Source organism: Neopsephotus bourkii, unplaced genomic scaffold, assembly GCF_033783945.1.
Source record: "Neopsephotus bourkii isolate Nb327-2 ecotype Australia unplaced genomic scaffold, CSIRO-AGI_Nbou_v1 NB_1292, whole genome shotgun sequence".
NCBI classification, from domain to species: domain Eukaryota; kingdom Metazoa; phylum Chordata; class Aves; order Psittaciformes; family Psittacidae; genus Neopsephotus; species Neopsephotus bourkii.
The window spans coordinates 9326882-9348781 of NW_026901776.1; the positions used below are offsets into that span (position 1 = coordinate 9326882).

At 53.9% G+C, this 21900-nt stretch overlaps 1 protein-coding gene across 1 annotated transcript; it reads left to right on the forward strand.

Moving 5' to 3' along the window:
• Positions 1-5891: 5891 nt before the first annotated feature.
• Positions 5892-21404, forward strand: TMEM151B (transmembrane protein 151B). The gene is given in 4 exon segments (XM_061365959.1): positions 5892-6106; positions 6109-6209; positions 12914-15373; positions 20167-21404. Coding segments are annotated over 3 exon segments (1656 nt in total). The 5' UTR covers positions 5892-5988; the 3' UTR covers positions 14351-15373; positions 20167-21404.
• The last annotated feature ends 496 nt before the right edge of the window (positions 21405-21900 follow it).

The following is a 21900-nucleotide window of genomic DNA, read 5'->3' on the forward strand; positions in this document are numbered from 1 at the left end:
TCTGCTGTGCACTCCCATAATGTTATGGGATCCATCACACCAATATGATGACATAATCTGAAGCAGATTAGGTTTGTCTACGTATGGTAGATGGTCAGCATGTTGACCAGGTAGTTCTTCCCTGAGAAGGAGACATGATTCCTATTGTTGCCCACGGTCCCACAGTGGACAGGGCAGTTTCTAGTTCCTTCTGTTGTTCACTACGTGTATATATGTGTGTGATGATTAGGAAGTCGGACAAGGAGCATTAGTTAATACTTCGAATGGGAATCACACCTAACTCACCCCATCCTCAGCCACGGCACTCACTTCCACAAGCAGAATGTGATCTGTAAAAGATGCACTAAAAATCCTTGAGCTTACAAAGCAAATGAACAAAACCTGCAGATAGTTTAACCAAATTTCATTCTAAATTAGATCCTCCTTGTGTAACTGCTGTCAGCTCAGTGGCTGCAGCAGCAGCACTCTGCTCACATCTGAGCGAATGCATGGCTGATAAGGTCTCCGTATGCATTTATTTATGTGTGTGTGTGTGCAGCTGTATGTGCTCAGAGCTCTCCCAAAGGAGATGGCAGATGTGGTTACAAATGGGGAAGGGATGGCAGATGGTCTTGGAGAACTGATAATAAAACCGTGCTTAAATAGATGGTGAAACTGTGCCCTAGGTGAGAAATCTCGGCACCTGGGGCTCCCTTTATAGCTAGTGGAGAGACAGACTCACTTCCAGAGGGTAGCTCTGATAACCTCTGTCAGGCCACACTGCTTTAATGAGGAGAGCTCCTCCCTCCCTGTAGAATAGCTGTGGAAGGCAGTGCTCCATCACCAGGATATCACTTATTCATGATCCTCTAAGCACAGTTTATCCAGCAGGGACTGCCAAAGACAGAACAAAAATCTCAACTCCCCTAACCATCCCTCAGCAAACCTTGCCTGAGAGCACAGATGGATGTTATGTCCCAGGCTTCAGCATCACTACACTGGAGCTGATGGTTGTTAGAAAGGAGGATGGGTTAACTTTCATTTTTGAGTTCATTCTGCTTGAGTTGCTTCCTGCTTCGTCTCAGCACCTCACCGCAGCCTGCAGCCCCCCACTAGCCCAGTCCTTGCCTCCTAACAGTGCTCCAAGTGGCTATTCGCTCTGCCAGTCCCTAATAAGCTATGCTGTGCTGACAGAGGTATTACTCATGCAAGCTCAGCTCTGCTCTCAGTAGGGTTAAACCACCCAGCTGCCAGACTGAATTAGAGCTTGTGACTCTCCATACTTGCATCAGAGTGATTTGGGAACAGGTCTGATGGAGCCACTCTACTGTAAGCAATCAAGGAGCCCAGGCAGGGGTTAGGAGGGAAGAGTGAGCAGGATGGCTAGCTCGGGGCAGTGGGGAGGTGGCGTGAGCAAGCTGAAATATTAAGGTGCTGAGCAGGAGCACAGGGCACGCAGAGGGCAGGTGGCTATCCCCTGGGATGGAGGAGCCCCAGCACCGTGAATAAGTGATGAACAAGTCCATGTTGTCCAGATAATGGGTGCTCCTGGCACACCGAAGGTGGGATTGCAGCCATTCCCCAAGGTAGGATCACAGCCGTACCCCAGGACACTGGCCTCACTGCCAGCCCCAGCCTGTGTGATAGTCTCTAAGTAATGCAGCCAGTCACACAGTGGGCTTTTAGCACCCTTCTTGGAAGGGCCTCATCTCCTGCGCCTGCTCAGGTCCATGGGGAGAGTCGGGTGGAGAAGGGATGCCTCCCCAGACCAGGATGCATCAGCTCCAACTCTTCAGTGCAGGGTAGGCAAATTGCAGCAATCCTATTTTCTGCTTTTAGGGAGGTGACTCCCAGGACCATAACTAGGGATAGGCTAAATTCTCTGAGGCACTAGTTTCCATGGCTTGTTTATTTTCGGGGATGATGGGCGAAAAAGCTGAGGCAGAACAAGGCATTTGCCAAAGGATGATTTGGCTCATTTTCCAGGCACTTGGGGTGGTAGCTTCTGCTCCAGGGTTACATCAGATGAAATGTTCTGAGGACTGTCAAACAGCGTCTGGGCAGCTCTGAATCTGCTTTCCATCTCTGGGGGGGGGGGGGGGGGTTGGTGGTGTCTGAGAGAGGACCCTGGGTATCCTGCTGGGCTGCTGCTGAGAGGAAACTAACTTAACCTGAGCCAGAAACCTCTGTGGAGCTTCACAAATAATGGTGGTGATAAAGAAATGGACTCCTGTGGGGCTGGATGGAAAACAAACAGGCGGCCTGTTGGAAAGGGAAGGATCAGAGTAGCGACCAAAGAATTCCCAATGACAGCAATTCTCATCTGTGAAAGCATCCCAGAACAGGAGCCACTGGCTTCATGAAGTTAAAGGCTTTGCATGTTTGTGAACTGCTGGCATCTTGCCCATGAAGATGCAGGCCCCTGTCTAGTGATGATGAACAGAAACTAGTTCCCCAATCACAAATTAATGACCCCTATGTGTTTCCTTCCCACAGCAGCAAAGAGCACACATGGATCTCCTCCCAGCAGACACAGACTCCGAGTGTAGCAAAGCAAACTGTAACTAATAGCATAGATTTCCTTGAGGAGAATGATTGCAGAGGTAGATGGCACCCGGCTATCACCCCCATCGACCAGCAGTGGCAAAGGGATCTTGTTTAACCGGGTCAGGAGGCGCATTCCTTCACCCACACTCCCTCGTTGCATTAATAAGGAGTAATTTAATTGGAGTGACACACTCTGGAAGGCTCAGCACAAAATACCCTTGAAATCCTTAAATTAAACAGGCATCAGTTTCTGAATTAGAAAATCCTGCATCCTACCACAAGGGGATTCTCTGCTACACAGCTTCTTGAGAGACAAAAAGCAGCAGATAGCAAGGAATCATTGATTACTTCAGAACAAAAGACTAAGTTTTGATCACACTTGGCTTATTGGATAAAATAAAGCTAAACCCAATATATGATGCTGCAAAACCCAGCTTTATAGTTAGGCTACAAATATCAGGACAAGAGTACGTATCTATGGTTATCTGGTTTAAAATGAAGCCTCTGTCAAAATTGTCCAGAATTAAATGCAAATTTACTGCATGGGTAACTAAAACCATATTTAACCAGGAGCAAAAGGGTCATTTTCTGTAACTAGCAGAGGCAGAAGTGTGAGAATTTTTCTGGTTTGATGCCTTATGGGAAGTGAAAGAATACTGCTAATATGACCTTGTGCTTTTTGTCTGCTTGGAACATAAGCTTGGAGATACGAATGTCTCTGCAGGGTGGCAGACACAGGGTATAGGGAGAACAAACCTACTGATATTCCAGTAAGGGTACCACCTCTACTTCAGTCACCACATCTTCTTAAAAGCCTCCCTGTCTCTTTCAGCCATTTGGTCATATCAGAACCCCCCCCCCCATACCAGAAATGTGCTGCTGTCCAATGCAATCTTCCAGTAGGACATCCTGAAACCTACAGGAATAACGGGGTAGGGTGGGTAGGGAGTGGGTGGGGAGGATATTCTCACATATTAGAGCAAAGATATTTTCATCTCTTGCCCTCAAGAAAAGGGGGGTGACACAACACAATCTTGGATGTTGGCCATCTTGCTTCAGTTTCCAAAAGGCCTATGCCTCATACAGCATTATCTCTCCCATTCTCCTGTGCTTTTTGTAGCATGTAATCTGCCATGCCCTCAGGTTCCTATCTGGGGGGTTGAAACCTGCCACATGCCTGTTTCCAGCAGGCTGAGAACTTGTACGACGTCAGTTTGGACACATCAGGGCACAGGACTTCTTTGTGACACCTCAGCTCAGAAACAGCACAGCTGGTGATGTGCTTGGCAGTGTCATCTCCGAGACATAGAAAACATGCTGCCAGGACCAGTATCACAGATGCCTAATACAGAAACCCTACTACTGTTTCCAGTAGTAGTTTCCAGCTACTGAATCCACTGGTGGAGGGTAAACTGCAGGGCTCTGTGGGAATGGCTCCATAGGGGTGGCAGCAGCCTGCTTCCCAAGGGTTAGTCCTAGCGGATAACAAGCCCAAAATGGGCACACTGAAGGAAGGTGCTCCTGGGGCCTGTGGGTGTGCTGTGGAACTCCTTGCCACAGAATACTTGCAGCATCTAAAAGTCCAAAGTTAACATGCATTCAAAAGTGAATGAACAAATTCCCTGGAGCAAGAGCCACCTTGGGCTACTAATGCAAAGACAAACTCATATCACCTTTCTCCCTTCCACCTTCTGCTTTGCTCTTTTTGGGTGACATTCCCATCTGTGAGTGAAAACCAGAGCTGTTCCTGAAGGGTGACCATCCCATCAGCGCCTTTTGGTCTAGCTGAAGTCACTTTCTCCAGGAGTCCCTAGAACTATAAAAAGCAGACATTGCGTGTACGCATGCAAATCCTTTGCAGCTATTCGTGTGCATGCAACAGCACAGAGTGCTGCTACAGAAATCCTGGCAGCGCTGGGCTTGTGCCTCTTTGCTTTGCTCTGCTCTGCCATGGTATACATACACACACAGAGTGGTGAGCTCTCCTTGGAGCCATGGGATCCATCATGTGAGAGTGGGTCTGAAACCCTCAAGAGCCAAAGTCTGCCTAGAGGATTGGGCAGGGGTGCCTGAGCGGTAGGCAACAAAATTCAGAGCAGGCTGCTCCTGCTTGTTGCTGTTCCCATGGTAACTCGGGAAAAAAAAAGGCAAGAGGAAATGCATTCCCAGCCTGTTTTGAAGATGAGCTCCTTTAGCAGCACCCTGGCTGTCACACCTATTCCCGTAAGAAGCAGTAGATGGCAATTCTCCTGGGATGCATCTCCTTTAGTGAGACCGTAAGACCTATGGACTGTTCCTTGCCCATCCCAGGGAAGAGTGAGCAATAGCAAGCCACTCATCCCAACACCAAGGCTGAGCCTCAGAGCTCAGGAAAAGTGAAGCAATTTCCAGCAAATTCTGCAGCTTATGCTTTTCCCCAGTTTGGATCTGAGGAAGTACCTGCAGAGACACCTGATTTCCCAAGACTGTCAAGGAAGCTGGGCTCTACCGGCAATATCTGAACTTCTTGAGCTCTGTGTGTTTTCCCTGTTCTCCCCTGTGAGTTCAGATTGAGGGTCTGAAGAGATTTTATCACTTGTCTCTGCAACCAGGCAGGTTAGGTCTGTGGGTGAAACATGCTGCAGTCAGCTCTGTGATAGCTAGCTAAGCATCCTTGGGCCCAGGGGAGATCACAGCAGTGAAGACACTGCTCAACCGAAGGTTTCCCCGTGAGTGCCAGCATTACTGCTGACGGTCAGCCTTTACCCCAACACTCCTCTTGACGAGCTGCGGCTGCCCACGGATTAGGAAAACCTCTGGAGCTCAAGCAAATTGCTCCCGGTCCTCCGAGCTCCCTCACTTCATCCCGAGGGGAGGAAACCCACGGGACCCCTCACCTCTCCCCATCATCAGTCCGGCCAGCCTGACGCACCGTCGGCGGGCCTTGGAGCGGGAGCCCTCCCCTGTAGTGCCCGGCTCTGCTCCCGGTGGGTCTCCCGAGGGGCGGCCTCGTCGGGCTCCTTGCCTGCTTCCCCGCCTGCCGCCGGCGCCTCAAGGTCATCCGCCGTCTCGCTCGGGCGGGCGCGATCCCGCCGCGCTCCCACCCCACCCCATCCCCTCCCCATCCCCTCCCCATCCTCATCCCCATCCCCTCCCCATCCTCATCCCCATCCCCATCCCCATCCCCATCCCGTCCCCCCCCTCCGCCGCGGCCCTCCCACCGCGGCTCTGCCCGCCCTCCGCCGCGCCGGGCGCGGGCGCGGGAGCGGCGCTGCGCTGCGGCGGGGCCGGGGACCGGGGACCGGGGTCCGGCGGGCGGCGAGCGCTGCCACCGTGCCGCGGCTGGAGGCCATGCCGCCGCGCCGCCCGCCCGCCACGCCGCCCCGCCGCCCGCCCGGAGACCGGCGAGGCAGCGCCCGGCGGCGGGCGGGATAATGCGGCTGCCCAGCCCGCAGGCACCGCCAGCGGGGCACCCCCGCCGCCATGTCCCCCCCGGCCTCGGCCGCCGCCACCAGCGAGGGAGGCAGCAGCACGCCGGTGCCTCCGGAGGAGGAGGCGGACGGGGCCCGAGAGGAGGTGAGGAAGGAGAGCGGCCGCCCCCCTCCCAGGGCTGCTCCCCGCCACCCTCCCTCCTTCCCTCTCCGCCCGCTTTGCATGGCGCGTTCATTGACTGCCCCGCCGCGGGCCGGGCTTTGCCCGCACAGGTACGGAGCCCCTCGCTGGGAGCCCCTGTCCGGCCCCGGGGCTGCGGTGCGGGGCCGGGAGGGGGGCGAGAAAACCCTCCCGTCGGTCCCGCCGCGGCAGGCTGCCCGGAGCCCTGCTGTCCGCGGGGCTGGAAGGGGCGCATCAGCAGCGCCGTGCTGGTGGAGGTGGGGTCGGAGGTGGCCGGGGTGTAGGGAGAAATCGCAAAAGGAGCGCGTGGCGCTGCTGGGGCTTCCTGCGGTTGGGAGAGGGTTTTATGGCTGGGAGAAATGGGGAGCCCCCCTTGCTGCGCTCTGGCTTTGGGGTGCCGGGAGGTAGCACAGCTGCCCGGGTCACTGCAGGGGAAGATGCAGTGAGCAGCAGGGGGGACGTGAAGAAGCCTGGGGTTGTCGCTGGTGGTTGCTCCCAGCTGGAAGATGGCTGGGGAAAGAAGGAGGTGCAGACTCGGGCAGGCCAGGTACCGGCACAGCCTTGCCTCTAGGTATGCTGCAGACCTTCCCCTCCTGATGGCTTCTGTGGCATCCAGGCAGAAGATGCCCAAAAGGGTGAGGAGCAGGGTGCTGTGTGTATGGGGAGCAGCATGGGGACGCAGGTGTGGGAACCCCTTTGTCTGCCTCCACACATCATGCTCGCAGCTTGGGCTTCCCAAGAGGAGAGGAAGCAGCCGCACTGACTAGGAAGACCCATCTTATGCCACGGGGTGGGGGACCCATGGAGGGCAGCTAAGCAGTGTAGGGGATGCAGTGTTCTCCTGGTGCAGTGGCTTGTCCTCATCAGTGAGACCACAGCTCAAAAGGGCAGCAGCTTTGGGGGGGGGGGTGCTCAAAAGCTGGTGCATCAGTGGTCCTCTGCTGTTGAGGAGCTGCAGTTAGCAGGTGCTGCATAATCCTGGTATTCTCTGCTTCTTTGGCTTAGGAAGAACCTGCATGCTCGTGCACGGTTATTCCATATACACAGACTTATATTTAGCTATAAATAATTGCGGGAGAGGAATGATGAAGTTCAAGGACTGTGAAGCTGTACAAATACTGTATTACTGTGCTCTGTGGCTGCTCCTCTCTCCCTGCTTCCATTCAACAAACCCTGGTGTCCTGAGCCCAGGCTCTCCAAATGGGTCCTGACCAGGGTAGCTATACTGTGAGGAGAAGCTTGTGCCATGCTGGGACGTGGTCTGTTGCCCCCAGTGCCCTGGCAGCACTGCTGCTATGTACAAGAGAGCACAGTGGCTCTTGAGAGTTGCCAGGGCTGGTTTGAATGAAAGAAGTGTAGCAGGGCAGTGCTCGGGTGAGTTTCCCTTGCCTGCAGTGTCCCCTGTCTTGAGGGATTCCGAGAAGATTGTCTGCGCTTTGATTGCTCCGTGGTGGCTGCCAACCAGGGTGCCAGTGTAATTGTACCCTGTGGGAGCAGGCAGAGGGCTGCAGTCCATGACATCTTTAGGCTAAGGGCACACTTCCCGCAGCCAGAAGCTATCACAGACTTGCATGAAGCAGCTGGTGGAATGGATGGAAGCTGCAGCCTCTCCTGACTGACAGTGCCATGCTTGCTGGTGTCTCAGCTGGTGCAATGAGGAGGTATCTTAGCAGGGAGCCTGGATTCGTGCACTGACCTAGGGCAGTCCTCTTGTCATCAGAAATATTGGGAAGGGAGAGTGTTCCTGCTCCCCTGCAGGGCCTGTGTAAGGCTGTGCTAGCAGTGTGGTCCTCATTTCGATCAGAGCCAACTGCTGGTGCCAGCACTGCTGAGCATCCCGTGAATGTGGCTGAACCCCAGCTATAGGGGTCCTTTGTCCAGGGAGCCAGGTGAGATGTGTGGGGACTGGAAAACGGGAAACGTGCGCTGTGCTGTTTGAAGGTGCCTCATGCTGACATCTTTCAGGTCCTTGTGTTTAGGGGCCAGTCAGGCTTCAGGTTGTTCTAGCAAGACAAGTAGCAAGAGCTACTGACCAGAGTGGGCTGACCCCTTGTTCCCTGTTGGCATCACATGCATACACCTACACTTAATGGTGGTGAGCTGAATGTCACTCAGCAATGCATTTCCACCTTGGAGGGTAGGAAATGCTGAGCTTTTCAGCCTGGGAGCAAGCAAAAAAAGTCCTTGTCCTACTGCTTGGGTAAGATCTGATGGAAGGAACCAATCGTCCTCCAAGATGCTGTGTAAAATGGAGCCCTTGGTTCTAGTGCAGGAGATGACTGCTGGCAGGATTCCCTGGCTCTGAGATGCTCAGCCTTTCCGTTTCCTCTGCAGTTGGTGATGCTGCCAGCCCGAGCTGAGCCACCTCTTTCTCCTAGACAGGTAGCTCCTGAATCTGGGCTGTGGGCATGTGGGTTGTCACTGGGGGGGGGGGGTTGCTGGGACCATACCTGACTAGGAGTTGCCAGTGTCTGTCCCGCGCCTAGGAAGATGGTGGCAATTTTTAGTAGTGACTGGATGCTCTCCACCTGCCTTGTTGGAGGGATTTGAGGTCAAAGGGAGCAGGGCTTATTCATCTGTTGTGTGATGTAAGCAAATGGGCAGGGCAGAGCCATGGAAACTGATGCTGAGGAGTCCCACTGGAGTCCCCTGCAAGCTGCTGCCACAGCCTGGCACTCAGGAGCTACTTGGGCTTCCATGCTGCTGCTCTGGGGCTGTTTTGAACTGTTTCTTCAGCCCCACGGAGGGCTGTCTCTAGGATACGCAACCCTGTGAATCCAGGGTGTCTCATAGAGTGAAGGCTGAGCATTCTGGGGGTGAACTGGAGATATCAGGCAGGTCTCTGCAAGGCACAGGAGGCGAGGACACAGAACACGTATTAAATGGGGGTGGTAGAGGGAGCCAAGGACAGGCTGCTTCAGAAGAAGCTTGAAAAGCTTAAAGGATTTCTGGAGTTGTTGAGTGTTCAAAGTGACACGGTAAAGGCTGTGGGGGCCATGAAGGTATTTTGCCCCTGTGCTTGGCCACTGGGGTCAGGGCAGGTTTGAACCCTCGAGGCTTTTCTGAGAAGAGGATTCCCCAGATCAAAAAGGAGTTTAGTGCATTATGGGCATCTCCATTCCCTTTGTGGCTGCTCATAAGTTGTCCTTCCCATCCCTTCCTGTGCAGGCCAGAGCCACAGCTTCAGGAGTGGAACTCCATTTCCTTTCCCCTCAGGGGCACTATCAGAGGCAAATGCAATGTATGAGGGAGGGAAGGCTGTAGCAGGAGTCTAGCTCTTGCCTTTCCAGCACCCAAGCACCTGGTAAGGGTTGTCCCATGGGTTCTACATGGCGAGCTGAAGCACAGAGGTCCCACAAAGGGGTTGGCCGGGCCCTGGCTGGACCAGTTCTGCCCTCTAGCACTGCAGAGATGTTTAGGTGCACCTGCAATAGTGGGTTTGCTTACCCCTCTCCAGTGCTCAAGCCTGAGCGATGGGGGAGGCTCCCAGTGATGGAGGGAAACCCTGTTTGCAGTGAAGTAGGGCAAGCATTTTGCCTTGTTCCATCAGACTGCAGTAGGCACATGATGATGGCATTTATGTCAGAGCCTGCTCTCCTTCCAGTGACACTGTTTTGGGACAGAAAGGATTTCCCTTTCCCTGGCTATTTCATCTACGTGTTTGCTGTGCTGGACTTCGGGGCTGGTTAAGAGCTCGAGCAGGCGACCTTATTCAGCTGCTTCTGCAGGGGGAAGCTGTGGAGCCGGTTATTTGCTCCTGTGAGCCCTTTGCAGCCCAGGAGAGCAGAGATGCTGCAGTTCCTACCGGGATGAGACGCTGCAGCTGGCTCCTCCTCCATCTCTGCTGTGGTTGTATCCCGTCATTGCCACTTGATCAGCTCTCAGAAGCCCCACCAGCGTGGCCAATGTGTATGTTTTTTGCCTCAAAAGCCTAGAACAAAACTGGGTTGTAAACAGTTTACAGCAGGGGTTAGCCTGACCCTGTAAAAGCGCTGCAGTGTCTCAATACTGCGTAGTCCTAGGAGGAGACTAATGCATGGACTAGAGCCCTGCTAACACAGTTCCTGGAACCCAGCCTGGGCTGCATCAAGCTCCCTGCCCTGGGTGGGTAACCACAGCAGGGCTTGCCTGCATCTCTTCAGGGGGACAGCCAGCATCTCTCTTCTGAGCAGGAGCATGTGGAGTGTGAGGGGCTGGAGCAACTGGGAGGTGGAGTTTGCTTTCTGGGACCAACCTGGCCAAAGATCTGTCTTCCTGATCCCCCATCCCCAGTGTGGCAAATGAGCGAGCTGAATCTTTGCTACATTCCTTGTGCTCCATTTGCAGTTCCCTGTTATCCCCCACCCCAAACAAAGCACTGTTTCTGAGCCAGCTCTCTCACCCCACAGACACCCCAGAGTTAGCATGTACCTTGCATCTCCTCGAGGCCCCCCTTCACACCCTCCCCCTGCTCCTTCTTTGGCCAAGCAGCCCCCTTAGAGCCTCCTAGCCAGGATTGCCACTGAGGGGGAAGATTTGCAATGCAGAAAGCAGCTGGGGAAGAGGAAACCTTCAGCTGCCTGGGTAATAGCTCTCAAGTGCAGAGAGTTGTGCTGCAGCCAAGCAAAGCCAGAGAGATCTGGGCAGGCTCTTGTAACCGCAACGCGGACCTGAGCAGCGAGAGCACAGCTCAGGCATCTCTGCCTGTGGGTATCCTCATTTCCTCTCCTTGCTCCCTTTTGCTTTATCCGGGGTTCCCTTCTCATCCCATGACTGAGAGGCTGCTGAAGTGATGGGTCACACTGGGAAGACAGGGGCACACATGAGTTTGTGCTGGAGGTGATGAGCAGAGCCACCCCACACCTCTGCCTGTTGCCTGCAGACCAGTGTTAACCCAACCTGCCTTCCCTGGGCTCTGCGTCTCTGCCACCTGCTGTCGCTCTCAGATGTGGCTCCAAAGAGGGGGGCTCAGCGCTGCTAATGCTTGGGACCCACAGTGGGATGTGCCACCATTCCCGCTGCCACCGGTGGTCCCTCTGGATATGCTGCCTGTTCCGCTCATCGCAGGCTGGCTGCTGGGAAGGAGAGCTCCCTGCCTCCGGGAGAGACATCTCTGTGGGAGATTCATGCTGTGTCGCAGTGGCAGAAGTCTCAGAGCAGCCTTGGCACGATGTGGGGAGGAATGGCTGGTGTGTGGGACTCCAGATGGGTGAGGAGAGAGCAGGAGGATTTCTTAAAGAAGAGGCCCAGAACTGTCCCTAGACCTGCCAGTGGCCTTGTGAACTCTGGTTCTTGCTTTAATTTCCCTTTTAATGCAAAAGTGAAAGTGCCCCCTCCCTGCTTTCTAGCAGCAGCAGCCCACTCAGCTCTTTGGGATCGCTGGATGAGAGACCTCTCCAGCCCAGCGTGTCCAGGAATGAAGAGGTGGGGCCAGGCTTGGACTTCATTGCCGTGAGTGGTGTCATTACAGCTGGCATTAGCCCCTGCAGCAGCAGAGGTGAGCTCAGGAGCGGTGCTGCATGCAGTTAGGGAGGCAGAACAGACCTGAAAGTGAGTTTAGCAGCATCTGCACAACGCTGGGGTTCTTGCGCCCCTCTCTTAGGGCACTTCATTGGAGATTGCTGGATGAAATCTTTTGTATAAGAAGGGAAATGGTCTCTTTGCATGTTCTCCCTTTGGGTGTGGTAATGTCAGGTCTCACCAGCCAAGCTGGATCAATACTTGAGACTGCAGGGTGTTGCAGAGTGACAGAGGTTTCCTTAAGTAGGGTTTTTTCCCAGGTCTTTGTGAAGCCCTGCATGGTTCCTGTGGTGAAGGCACCAGTTTAATCCCTTTAAACCCATATTGCTGAAGTTCTGTCCTTTCCTCACTGTGCGACCTGTGGGCAGTTTCTCCAGAGGTGTGGGCTTTCACAGCTGAATCCCAGTGCAAGCAGCAACATTTGCTGGGAGCTGTGACTGGCCGCTCGCCCTCCCTGCTGCCGTACATTGGCAGGGTGCTCTTTTCTGCCAGCTTGCACACCTTTTAGGATGTTATTCCATATTGCTTTCTCTCCCACCAGAGGTGGCTGCATTTCACTCGTGGAAAACAGCTTTCCCATTCTCATGGTTGTAAAGCACTTGGGAAGCACTTAGAGCCCCTTGTGCTGCCAAGTGTTGTGGTGGGAATTGCCATCACCAAACGGAGACTGTCCCAGCTGCAGAAGGTCTGTTTCTCCATCTCACAGGCACCCCAGGCTGCTTGTGCTGCCCTGGTAGGAGAAACCTGCATGCTGCTGTGGGTCATTACTGGGAAAGGGGGAGAGACCTGTGTGTGAGCAGGGAGAGGTGCGATGGGATGAGCTGTGTGAGGTGGGACAGCCCATTAGGTAGAGCATGGGTGGGATGGCTGCACAAGCCAAGGTATGTTGGGGAGATCCCCTGCCTCCATCTCGCTGTGCATCAAGGGGACATGTCAGTGCTGGGATCACTCCCCATTGAAGAAGAGTGATGCTCATGTGCAGGCTGGCAGAGTTGCCCTCTGTTGCTCTTCTCCATGTCCAGGTGGGCTCTGGCTGCCTCCTGTAGAGGGGCAGAGCACCACAAAGGGAAGGGGGTCACAGTTGCCTGCCCTGTGGGACTGTCATCCTGGGATCAGTCCCAGCCTCTGGCCTGCCCGTTAAGTGTAGGAGCCCCACAGCATCTGTGCTGTCCCTGTTTGAGGGGCTACAGGCGCCACCATGGCACCCTGCTGCCTGCTCCCCTTCCTCCTGCTGCTGCTGCAGACGACTGACTCCTCTCTTGTTTTCTCTTCCCTTCTCCCTGCCCCCCTGGAGCAGCAGCGGCCGGTGAAGCAGTCTCTCAGCAAGTCCCTGTGCCGAGAGTCCCACTGGAAATGCCTGCTGCTGTCCCTCCTCATGTACGGCTGCATGGGAGCCATGACCTGGTGCCACGTCACCAAGGTGACCCGTCTTACGTTTGACAGCGCCTACAAGGGCAAGTCCATGATGTACCACGACAGCCCCTGTTCTAACGGCTACGTCTACATCCCTTTGGCCTTCCTGGTGATGCTCTACGTGGTGTACCTGGTGGAGTGTTGGCACTGCTACACCCGCAATGAGCTGCAGTACAAAGTGGACGTGGAGAGCGTGCACGAGCGCGTGCAGCGCATGCAGCAGGCGACCCCCTGCATCTGGTGGAAGGCCATCAGCTACCACTATGTTCGCAGGACCCGGCAGGTTACCCGCTACCGCAACGGGGATGCCTACACCACCACGCAGGTGTATCACGAGAGGGTCAACACCCATGTGGCAGAGGCCGAATTCGATTATTCCAACTGTGGAGTTAAGGACATCTCCAAGGACCTCATTGACTTGGAGAGCTACCCGGCCACGCGGCTCCGCTTCACCAAGTGTTTCAGCTTTGCCAACGTGGAGTCAGAGAACTCCTACCTGACCCAGCGGGCCCGCTTCTTCACGGAGAACGAGGGCTTGGATGACTACATGGAGGCCAGGGAGGGCATGCACCTCAAAAACGTGGACTTCAAGGAATACATGGTGGCCTTTTCCGACCCAGACAACCTGCCTTGGTATGTATCCCACTATGTCTTCTGGGTGGCGGCTCTGCTGACCCTATCCTGGCCCCTGCGGGTGCTAAATGAGTACCGCACCTCCTATGTCCATTACCATGTAGAGAAACTCTTTGGGTTCGACTACGTGGCGGTGACACCGGCCGAGGAGCGCTCCTTCTGCCGGAGGATGCCCCGCGTCAACACGGTGGACAGCACTGAGCTGGAGTGGCACATCCGATCCAACCAGCAGCTGGTGCCCAGCTACTCAGAAGCGGTCCTGATGGACTTGGTGGGGCTCTCTGGCTGCACCAGCTACTCTGCTTGCCGGTACGGGGGCTACCGGCAGAACTGTGAGCGGTGCCACAGGACTATAAGCAGCTCCTCCATCTTCTCCCGCAGTGCCCTGAGCATCTGCAACGGCAGCCCCAGGATCCCCTTCAGCAGCAGCCGCTTCTCCCTGGGCCGCCTGTACGGCTCCCGGCGCAGCTGCCTCTGGCAGAGCCGGAGCGGGAGCCTCAATGAGCAGAGCTGCCCCACGGAGCAGACCCGCCTCTCCAGCCAGGTGACTGTGGAGGAGGAAGACCCCCCTCCTTACCAGGACGCCCTCTACTTCCCCATCCTCATCGTGCACCGCAATGAAGGCTGCCTGAACCACGACCACCGTCACCTCCACCGCAACGGGTCCTGCGTGGAGACCTCACTGTGAAAGCCGAGGCCGGTGAGATCTCATTGTCACTGCCTGGCTGGAGCCAGTGCAGGATTTGGGGAGGGGAGCGCAGGGGAGGCAGATGGCCTAGGAGGACATCAGGATGGAGCGGATGGAGCTTCTCGCTCCTGCAGCCAGCAAAAGCTCCTCACACCATAGCCCTGACCTCCCGGAGGGGAGAGTGCTGATGCTCCCCCTGACATGGCACAGAACTCTAGACCGACCATCACATGCAAAAAACAAAAGAACCCAAACCAACCCCAACACTGTAATTCATGGCATCAAGATCCAAAGGGGGGAATAAAAAGACAGGCCTGATGCAAGGAGGAGGGTGCTTCGGCTCCCAGCCCTGGCTCCAGGCTCGCTCGTGCTCCGAGGAACCAGCAGCCACCGGGAAGCGCCCTGCTGCACCTCTGCCCACCCCGCTGCCCATGCTGGAGTGACACCCCTCACAGGGTGCAAGGGAACAGGTCCCTTGGGAGCGGCATGTCACTGCCTGTGCCTACTGGTCTGGGGCATCCAGGCATGTGGAGCTGAGTGACAAGGTTAGAACAAAGTCTGAAAGCCACAAATCCAGCTCTTCCCCTTCCCCCTGTTCCCACCCTCCCCACTGTTTTTAGACCATGCTCCGACTGTTACTCTGTGCTCACTGCTGGGAATGGCACCACCTCCAGCGGATCCCAGGCTCAGCTCCTTAGGAATCTTCAGCACGCCAGTGCTGAGAGTCAGCATCCCCGAGGTAAAGGGCTTTCTCTTTGGGATTACAGCAGGCAGGCAGCACCGGGGAAGGGATGAATGTGCGAACCCAGATGGAGTGGAGACCTGCGGCGCTTCTGATCTGTTTGCTGGAGGAGAGCTCAGCTGGAAAGAGAAAATGGGAGGCCCCTGCTGAGCTGGGGAATGGGGAGAGGATGGCACTGGAACAGGCATCGTGGTAGTAAGTGGCACATCAAGTGGCCGAGGTCCCTTCCTGGCTTTGAAGTGAGTCCTAATTGGTTCCGACAAGCATCGAGGAAGGTTCTGGTAGGTTCAGCTGCAATTCACCTATTGATAATAGAGCAGCAGGTTGGTGCATGTCTCTGAGAGTGAATTTTGCATGAGATCAGGCCAGGCTCTGGCTGCAGACCCCGAGCTGCAGGCTCCTGGCTGCCTCTTTTTGGCAGGGAGCTATGAGGAGCTGGAAAGGGGAAACACATGCTGGAGCATTGGGAACCTGGGCTGGGGAGTTGAGAAGCAAAGATTCTCTTTCTGTGGGCCCCACTTGTTGGTGCAGGACTCAGAGGTGGGAGACAGGGAGGCATCTGCCATGAGGGATGCTCTGCAGAACAGAGGCTGGGGATACATTAGAAGGGAACCTGCTTACAACCAAGTGGTTTACACTATAGAGCTGTTTGCAGAGAGATGTTAGGCTGTCACAAGTGAGGTAGCCCATTATCCACTGGGTTCTTCTGCCCTTCTCTTGTCAGGGCAGGCTGGCCTGCTCTGAGCTTTGTGCTGCCACTTCTATCCTGCTGGAAAGGATCTTGGTGACATTGAGGAGGGAGCCTTCATGTCACTGAAGCTGCATGAGTGGTGGCAGCATGCGAGCACCCAGCTTTTCCCTCTCCTTCAACACATCCCCGGTTCCCTTGTGTCCCTGTTCACAGGAAAGCTGTCTCCTTTTCAGTCAGCTCTTTGTGGGAGTGCATGCCAAATCCTCAGCCTCACCACGCTTGCCTCATTGGCTGGGGCACACAAGGGCTGAGAGCAGCAGGTCGTGGGTGACAACCACAAGTCCATCAGCACGTGAGCATTCAAGCTTGGTATCTGTCTCTGCAGCCATTGCAGAAGGGTAAGATGCAACTGCAAACAGTGAGGCATTATATTTAGTCCTGCCTGTCTTCCTCTTGCTAACTGTTAATGAAGGGTCTCTTTCTCTAGTTATGCTGCTGTACTGCTTCACCTCCCGTATCCTGGGGAGGCTGCAAACGCACTCTGCCACCACAGTCCTCTTTTGAAGATCATGTCTTGCCGGGAAGCCTGGAGCAGTCAGTGCCTGCAGGTGTTGTAAGGCTCTGCTTGGCTTTGCCCCCAGAGCAGTCTGTTCTGCTCTTTGTGCCTTGTGTACCCTGGTCAGTGTCTCTTGCCTTTCAAGTCAGCTTGTCCTCCTGGATCTCAAGTGCTAGACTCCAAATGACAATGGTTTGAACAGAAAGTCCTTTAAAATCTCACTCCGGTATGATTCAGTCTTATCATCTGCCCTTAATCTCACTACCAGACTTGGATCGTGTTGTTTTAAATAAGAGGGTCCCTTTGGGAACGGAGAAGCACAAGGTCTCTGGTGTGGGCACATCCCTCTCTGCATTTTGTTCTCATTATTTGCACAGATCCAGACTGGATGAAAGTGGCTGCAGCCCCTTTGGCTGCCCTAGGGGTTTTCTTGTTTAGTGTTGACATTGGGCTTGCTGTTCACTTGCACTTCTCTCTCCAAGGGCTTAATGTAAGCCTGGGCCAATGCCGAGGAACCTCGTGACTCTGGGGAGATAATGGTGTGTGCTTGTATGTCCCAGTGAATCAGGAAAGGTTCAGTCAGTGGAGCTGCAGTGGGTCATTAGTGAGGAATGTGGTTCGCTTGCCCTTTCCAACATGTTCTCTTTGAAATCTCCTACACATTGCTTAAATTAGGCTATGGTGGCTCATCTTTCAATCTCCAGCCTCCAAGGTGCCTTGGACAGATGGATATATCTAAGATTTGGCAGGCCTTTTAGCTCCCTGGGGCAAAGACAGTCCTCTGAATACTAACAGATTAGTAGGGTCTCTGTGCCCCTGTCCTTTAGCACCTGCGGCAGAGTTCTGCTTTCAGGCACCTTGTCCTTGGCTCTTTCTGGGCCTTTCCATTAGTTTTCTTCAACTTGTTCCTCTGGCCCCATTTTCACTCAGGAAATCTTATTCTGGAGGTGGTCTATCCAGGTGGACACAGGTATCTTTAAGGCACAGCTGCTGTGGGCAGCGGGACCCATGCAGAACCTTCCTGTTGCTGAACACCTTCCCCATGCACACAGTGCCAGCCGCAGCCAGGTGTCAGACGTAGTCCCAGTGCCATGGTCTGTGGCCGTCCCTGACCCACAGCATCCTGAGAAGTGGGACCTCTAGTCAGTGCTCCCCACTGCACACCAGGATTTCTTAGAGATCCCCTTCCTCGTATTCTTGGCCCTACTACCCTACGGAACATGGTGGAACTACCCATCCCGGTCCAGCCTGCTGCATTCCTGCCAGGCTCAGGAAAGGAGATGGCATGCTTGGGAACAGAACTGGGAAGGAGGGATGGGAACTGTATGGTGGCTTGGCAAAGAAGTGGTGGAGCTGGAGAGAACAGACTGAAACTGGGGTTAGGCTCTCTCTCCTTCTCCCTGCCTGCAATGGCAGGGCAGCATGTTTAGCCAGACAGAGAAGTTCATGGCAGACAACTGATGGAGCCAGCAGAAAGTGTGCGTGTATAGGTTTCCTCCAAAGTGCTGCTGAGGGACCACTGTGCCCTGGGCAAAGGGCAGCTGATTGAATTCTCCTTGCAGCTCAGGTTATTAGCACAGTTAACCCGAGATGGTCTGTCTGTTCTGGTGCGCAGCCTCTCCATGGTGGAGTGGTCCCATCTCCTCAGCACAGAGGCTTCCACCCTCCGCAGCTCCAGGCTGAGCAGCACTCAGGCATCTGCTCTTCTTGCAGACTTGTGTCTGCTCTTCACCGTGTCTGTGCAGTGATGATGATTCCTTTGGCAGCTCATTTGATGGCCCAGTCTGCTCCTCTCATGATAGCCTGCTCCCTTACATCTAACCTGAATTCTCCCTGCTGTATCTTAATCTCATTACTTATCCTCCATTGACTGGCAAGTCTAATTGGCTCTGCTCCTTTTCCCCATTGCCTTCCCATCACAAGCAGGCGTTATCTGGTTTCCGCAGCCTTCTCTTCACCAATCCCAGCGTCTTCTTTCCCCCAGGATCAAACTGGGCAAACCTTGGCTTGCACGGTGGTGCTGAAGTTTTCCTTGTGTAGCAAGTCTGTCCTTGCTGCTCTGAGCCTGGCCTGGGCAAGAGGAGAGGCCCAAGGGTGCACGCCATGCCTTGGTCTGTCAGTGTGGCTGTGTCCTCATTTCTGATGCAGAAGATCCCTTCGAAGTTAGAGGAGTACACAGAACTGCTGACCTCTTCTGCAAGGAAAGCAGCACAGCCTGCATCACCCTCTGGGAAGGTGAAAGCTGGGTCATTCACCCACTGCAGCTTTCCATGGGCCGAGAGTCAGGCTCAGTGTTGCACTTGTCAGCAGGCTTTCCTCACATACTTTTCCAGAGGCGGCTTGTCTTCTTGGCCTCTCTCTTCTTGGTGCTAAAAGGGAGATAGTCCCTACTGCTGCACGACTGGACAGAAAATTCGTGCTATTTGCTGTTGCCCATTGCTCCCAGTGTATTTGTCAGGCACTCTCTGGCTTTTCTGAACAGGAGAAAGAGATAGAAGGAGTGTGTGAGAAGCTCTGGGTTAGCTGATGTTCAAGACACATCACCACCCATTTATCCATCTTTCAGCACACCATGGAAGCTGCCCAGATAGTGCCTAGCGCTTTGCCTGTGAAGAGCAGGTGGTGACATCAACCAGGCTGGTGGTACCTCTTGATCCCTCTCTGTGCGTCATGCAAACCACACCGAAGAGAGAGATTTCGGAGAGGGCTTTCGGGCTCAGCCAACTGTAGGGGCATTTGTTAGGACAGGGAGGGGGAATCAGCTTATGACCAAGGCCAGGCATTTCAGAGTCATACGCTCGGCAAAAACTCAGGATTAGTAAGGCTGCTGTTTTTCTGATCTCAGACAAGCACATCCCCCCTTCCTTTCTGCTCCCTATAAAATGCACACATTAGAGATCCAGCCCAACCCTGGCGCTTTTGTTGTGTCTCCACTCAAGAGGCCGCAAAGCTGTTCAGTACCTCTGATGGGCGCCCGTGGGAGGGGACTGCAGGAAGGGGTTTATTAATGGAAGTTTAAGAAAATTAGGTAGCATCCACTGTCGTTAAGTCAGTGCCTGCTGATTAGCCTGAGGGAAGTAATACCTTTTAAGCTCTCCTTCCAGACTTTCCAACCATGGCTTCAGTACTACTGTCTGGTATCACCAGAGTGCTGCCTTACTTTCAGCAGGGTACAGCCTTGCTGCAAGGTGCTTCTACTCTGCTGCAGTAGCTGTAGGGCATGGGTCTAAAATACTACACCACCACTAAGAAGCTGTGTTGCCAAAGAGCTGTAAGTCTCGATTTGTGATACGTGCTTCTAATCATGTTTCATTCATATTTGCTGGTTAGAATAAGGTCTGTGTGAACATGATCTGGATTCAGATCATCTCTGAAACAAAACATGGTTTAAGTGTTAGCTCTGTTTGGTAATGCTGCCTCCTCTGATGCACATTGGCCTAGAGTCTCCACTGAGCCAGGTATGTGTGGGGACCAAAGGCTGGTTCGTAGCCCAGTGGGGACTTGGTATGGCACCTGCTTTAGGATCTTCTCCCTGTGGGCATTCTGGAAAAAGGGAAAAGGTGCTTAGTCACATTTCAGGTAGAAATTGATGGGTTACGTTCATTACCAGTGTAGTTTTATTGAAGCTGGTGGTACTATACCAGTGTGAGCTTGGCTTAGCAACTCCTCATTGTTGTCTGTCCTTGAATCTAGGCAAATTGATCTGTCAGTGTTGCTTTAATGCACTGAGTTCATGTTGGGACTTGGCCAACGTGGATGAATGTTGAATATATACTGTATCTGCAAGCAGTAGGTTGAATTGTTCTGCTCTACTGCCTCCATCACAGCTGCTCTGCCAAGGGAAATGTTATGCCCATGGATGTGATCTCGTCGACTCCCTCAAAAGCAAGACAACAAGAAGACTGACCTCCACCACACTGGGAGAGGAGCCTTGTCCCACAGGACTACAGCCTTTCCGCATAGGAGGGAAGAGGTCCCAGGGACAGAACTGAACCTGCAAGATCCGTGGCCTCCCCTTCCTCCTTCCCTCCTCACCTCTGTCTGTCCTGGGGGAGGGACCGTTTCTTGTGGAGGTCAGCAAGCTCCTCTTCCTGCAGCTCATAAACGGGCTCTACTAAGAGGTACATCATCCACCTATGCAACACTTCCAGAAGCTGCCAAGTTTTCAGGAGCCCATTGCAATGTGCAGCATGGCCATCCAGCACTGAGAATAAGCACAGTGGCTGCTGGAAAGCTAAGTGGGTTTTATTCCTCCCCCCACCAAGGAAGACTGTTTTTGTTGGGCCTTTTTCTTCGTTTGTTTCGGTTTTGATAACTTCATTTGGGAAAACTAAGCTTGTGAGAAATTGGTGCCCATCCTGAACTCTCCCTGGTCCTTTGAACTTTGGGAATGGATGGATCCCCTACTGTGATTATAATCTAGCGGATTTTGTAGAGCAAAGTAACTTCACACACAGACACATGAGGTTCTTTCACTCTCCATCAGCACAAGTTGCTTCTGTGGTCTTAGCTACTCACATTAGTGAAAGAAAAAGCCTAGCTAGAATGTGGTGAGATGACTTAGTATTTTGTATCAGTCCCATGGTCCCAATGTCCATTAGCAGCACTGTCAGCAGCTGTGCCATGAATTCAGGCTTTGAATGGCAGTCCATGAACCAGTCAGGGTGGAAACATTTGGAAAAGCCCAAGCCTGAGTCTGTGCCTGTCTCCAGAGGCAGCAGCAGAGAGAGGATCAGCTGAAAGCAGGCATCACCTCCTGCTCAGCCACACTAGAGGCTGTTGGGCTCTGTCTGTGTTGCACCTTCCCTCCCAGGATGAGCCTGTCCCCAGGGGCTGAGCAGAGGAGAAGGACAGTGATTGTATGTCTGACCAGGCAGCATGCAAGCACCATTCAGCAGGCTGAGGGAAAAGTGGTGACAGCTGGAGCCCAAAATGACAGGGTTTCATATTTGAAATGCCAACGGCTCTTTCAAACTTAGGTGAGACCAAAAGGCCTTAACAGTGGTGAGAAGTGTTCCAGGTTGCTGTTCTTTCTTGCTGGAAAAAACAGATCTTTGATGATGAGGTGGGTTTAAAACACTCCAGCCAGCTCTGTTAGATGTGTGCAGTGCTTGTGGAGAAGAACTGCTCAAGGAAGACTGGGATGGTGGCCCTGTTGCTCCACACTATGGTAGGGTGATCAGAAACAAAGGCTGGAGTTTCAGGGCTTCCTCTGCCCCTGGAGCTGTGACCTGGCTGTCCACCCAAGCATACATGTGTGGAGGGTGGGCTTCTGCATGCCAGTGTGCACACCTGGGACCCCCAGCCCCGCAGAGGGTTGGTGTGTTTGTGGCTGTGGTCTGGTGTCACCCGTCTGTCCTTGCAGCAGGGGCTTTGCAGGGTAACAGAGCATTGCTTGTTCCTCGTGGGGGGAAACTCCTGGCCTGGTTTTTGTGAGGAAATGGTGTGAAGTGTCACATTTGCTGCAGTGAGTGGCAGGGAGCAGGGATAAAAGCATGGTGCAAGCTGTGTTTGAGAACGAGCTAATCCCTTGCTGCCTGAAATGGGAGAGCTGCTAGATC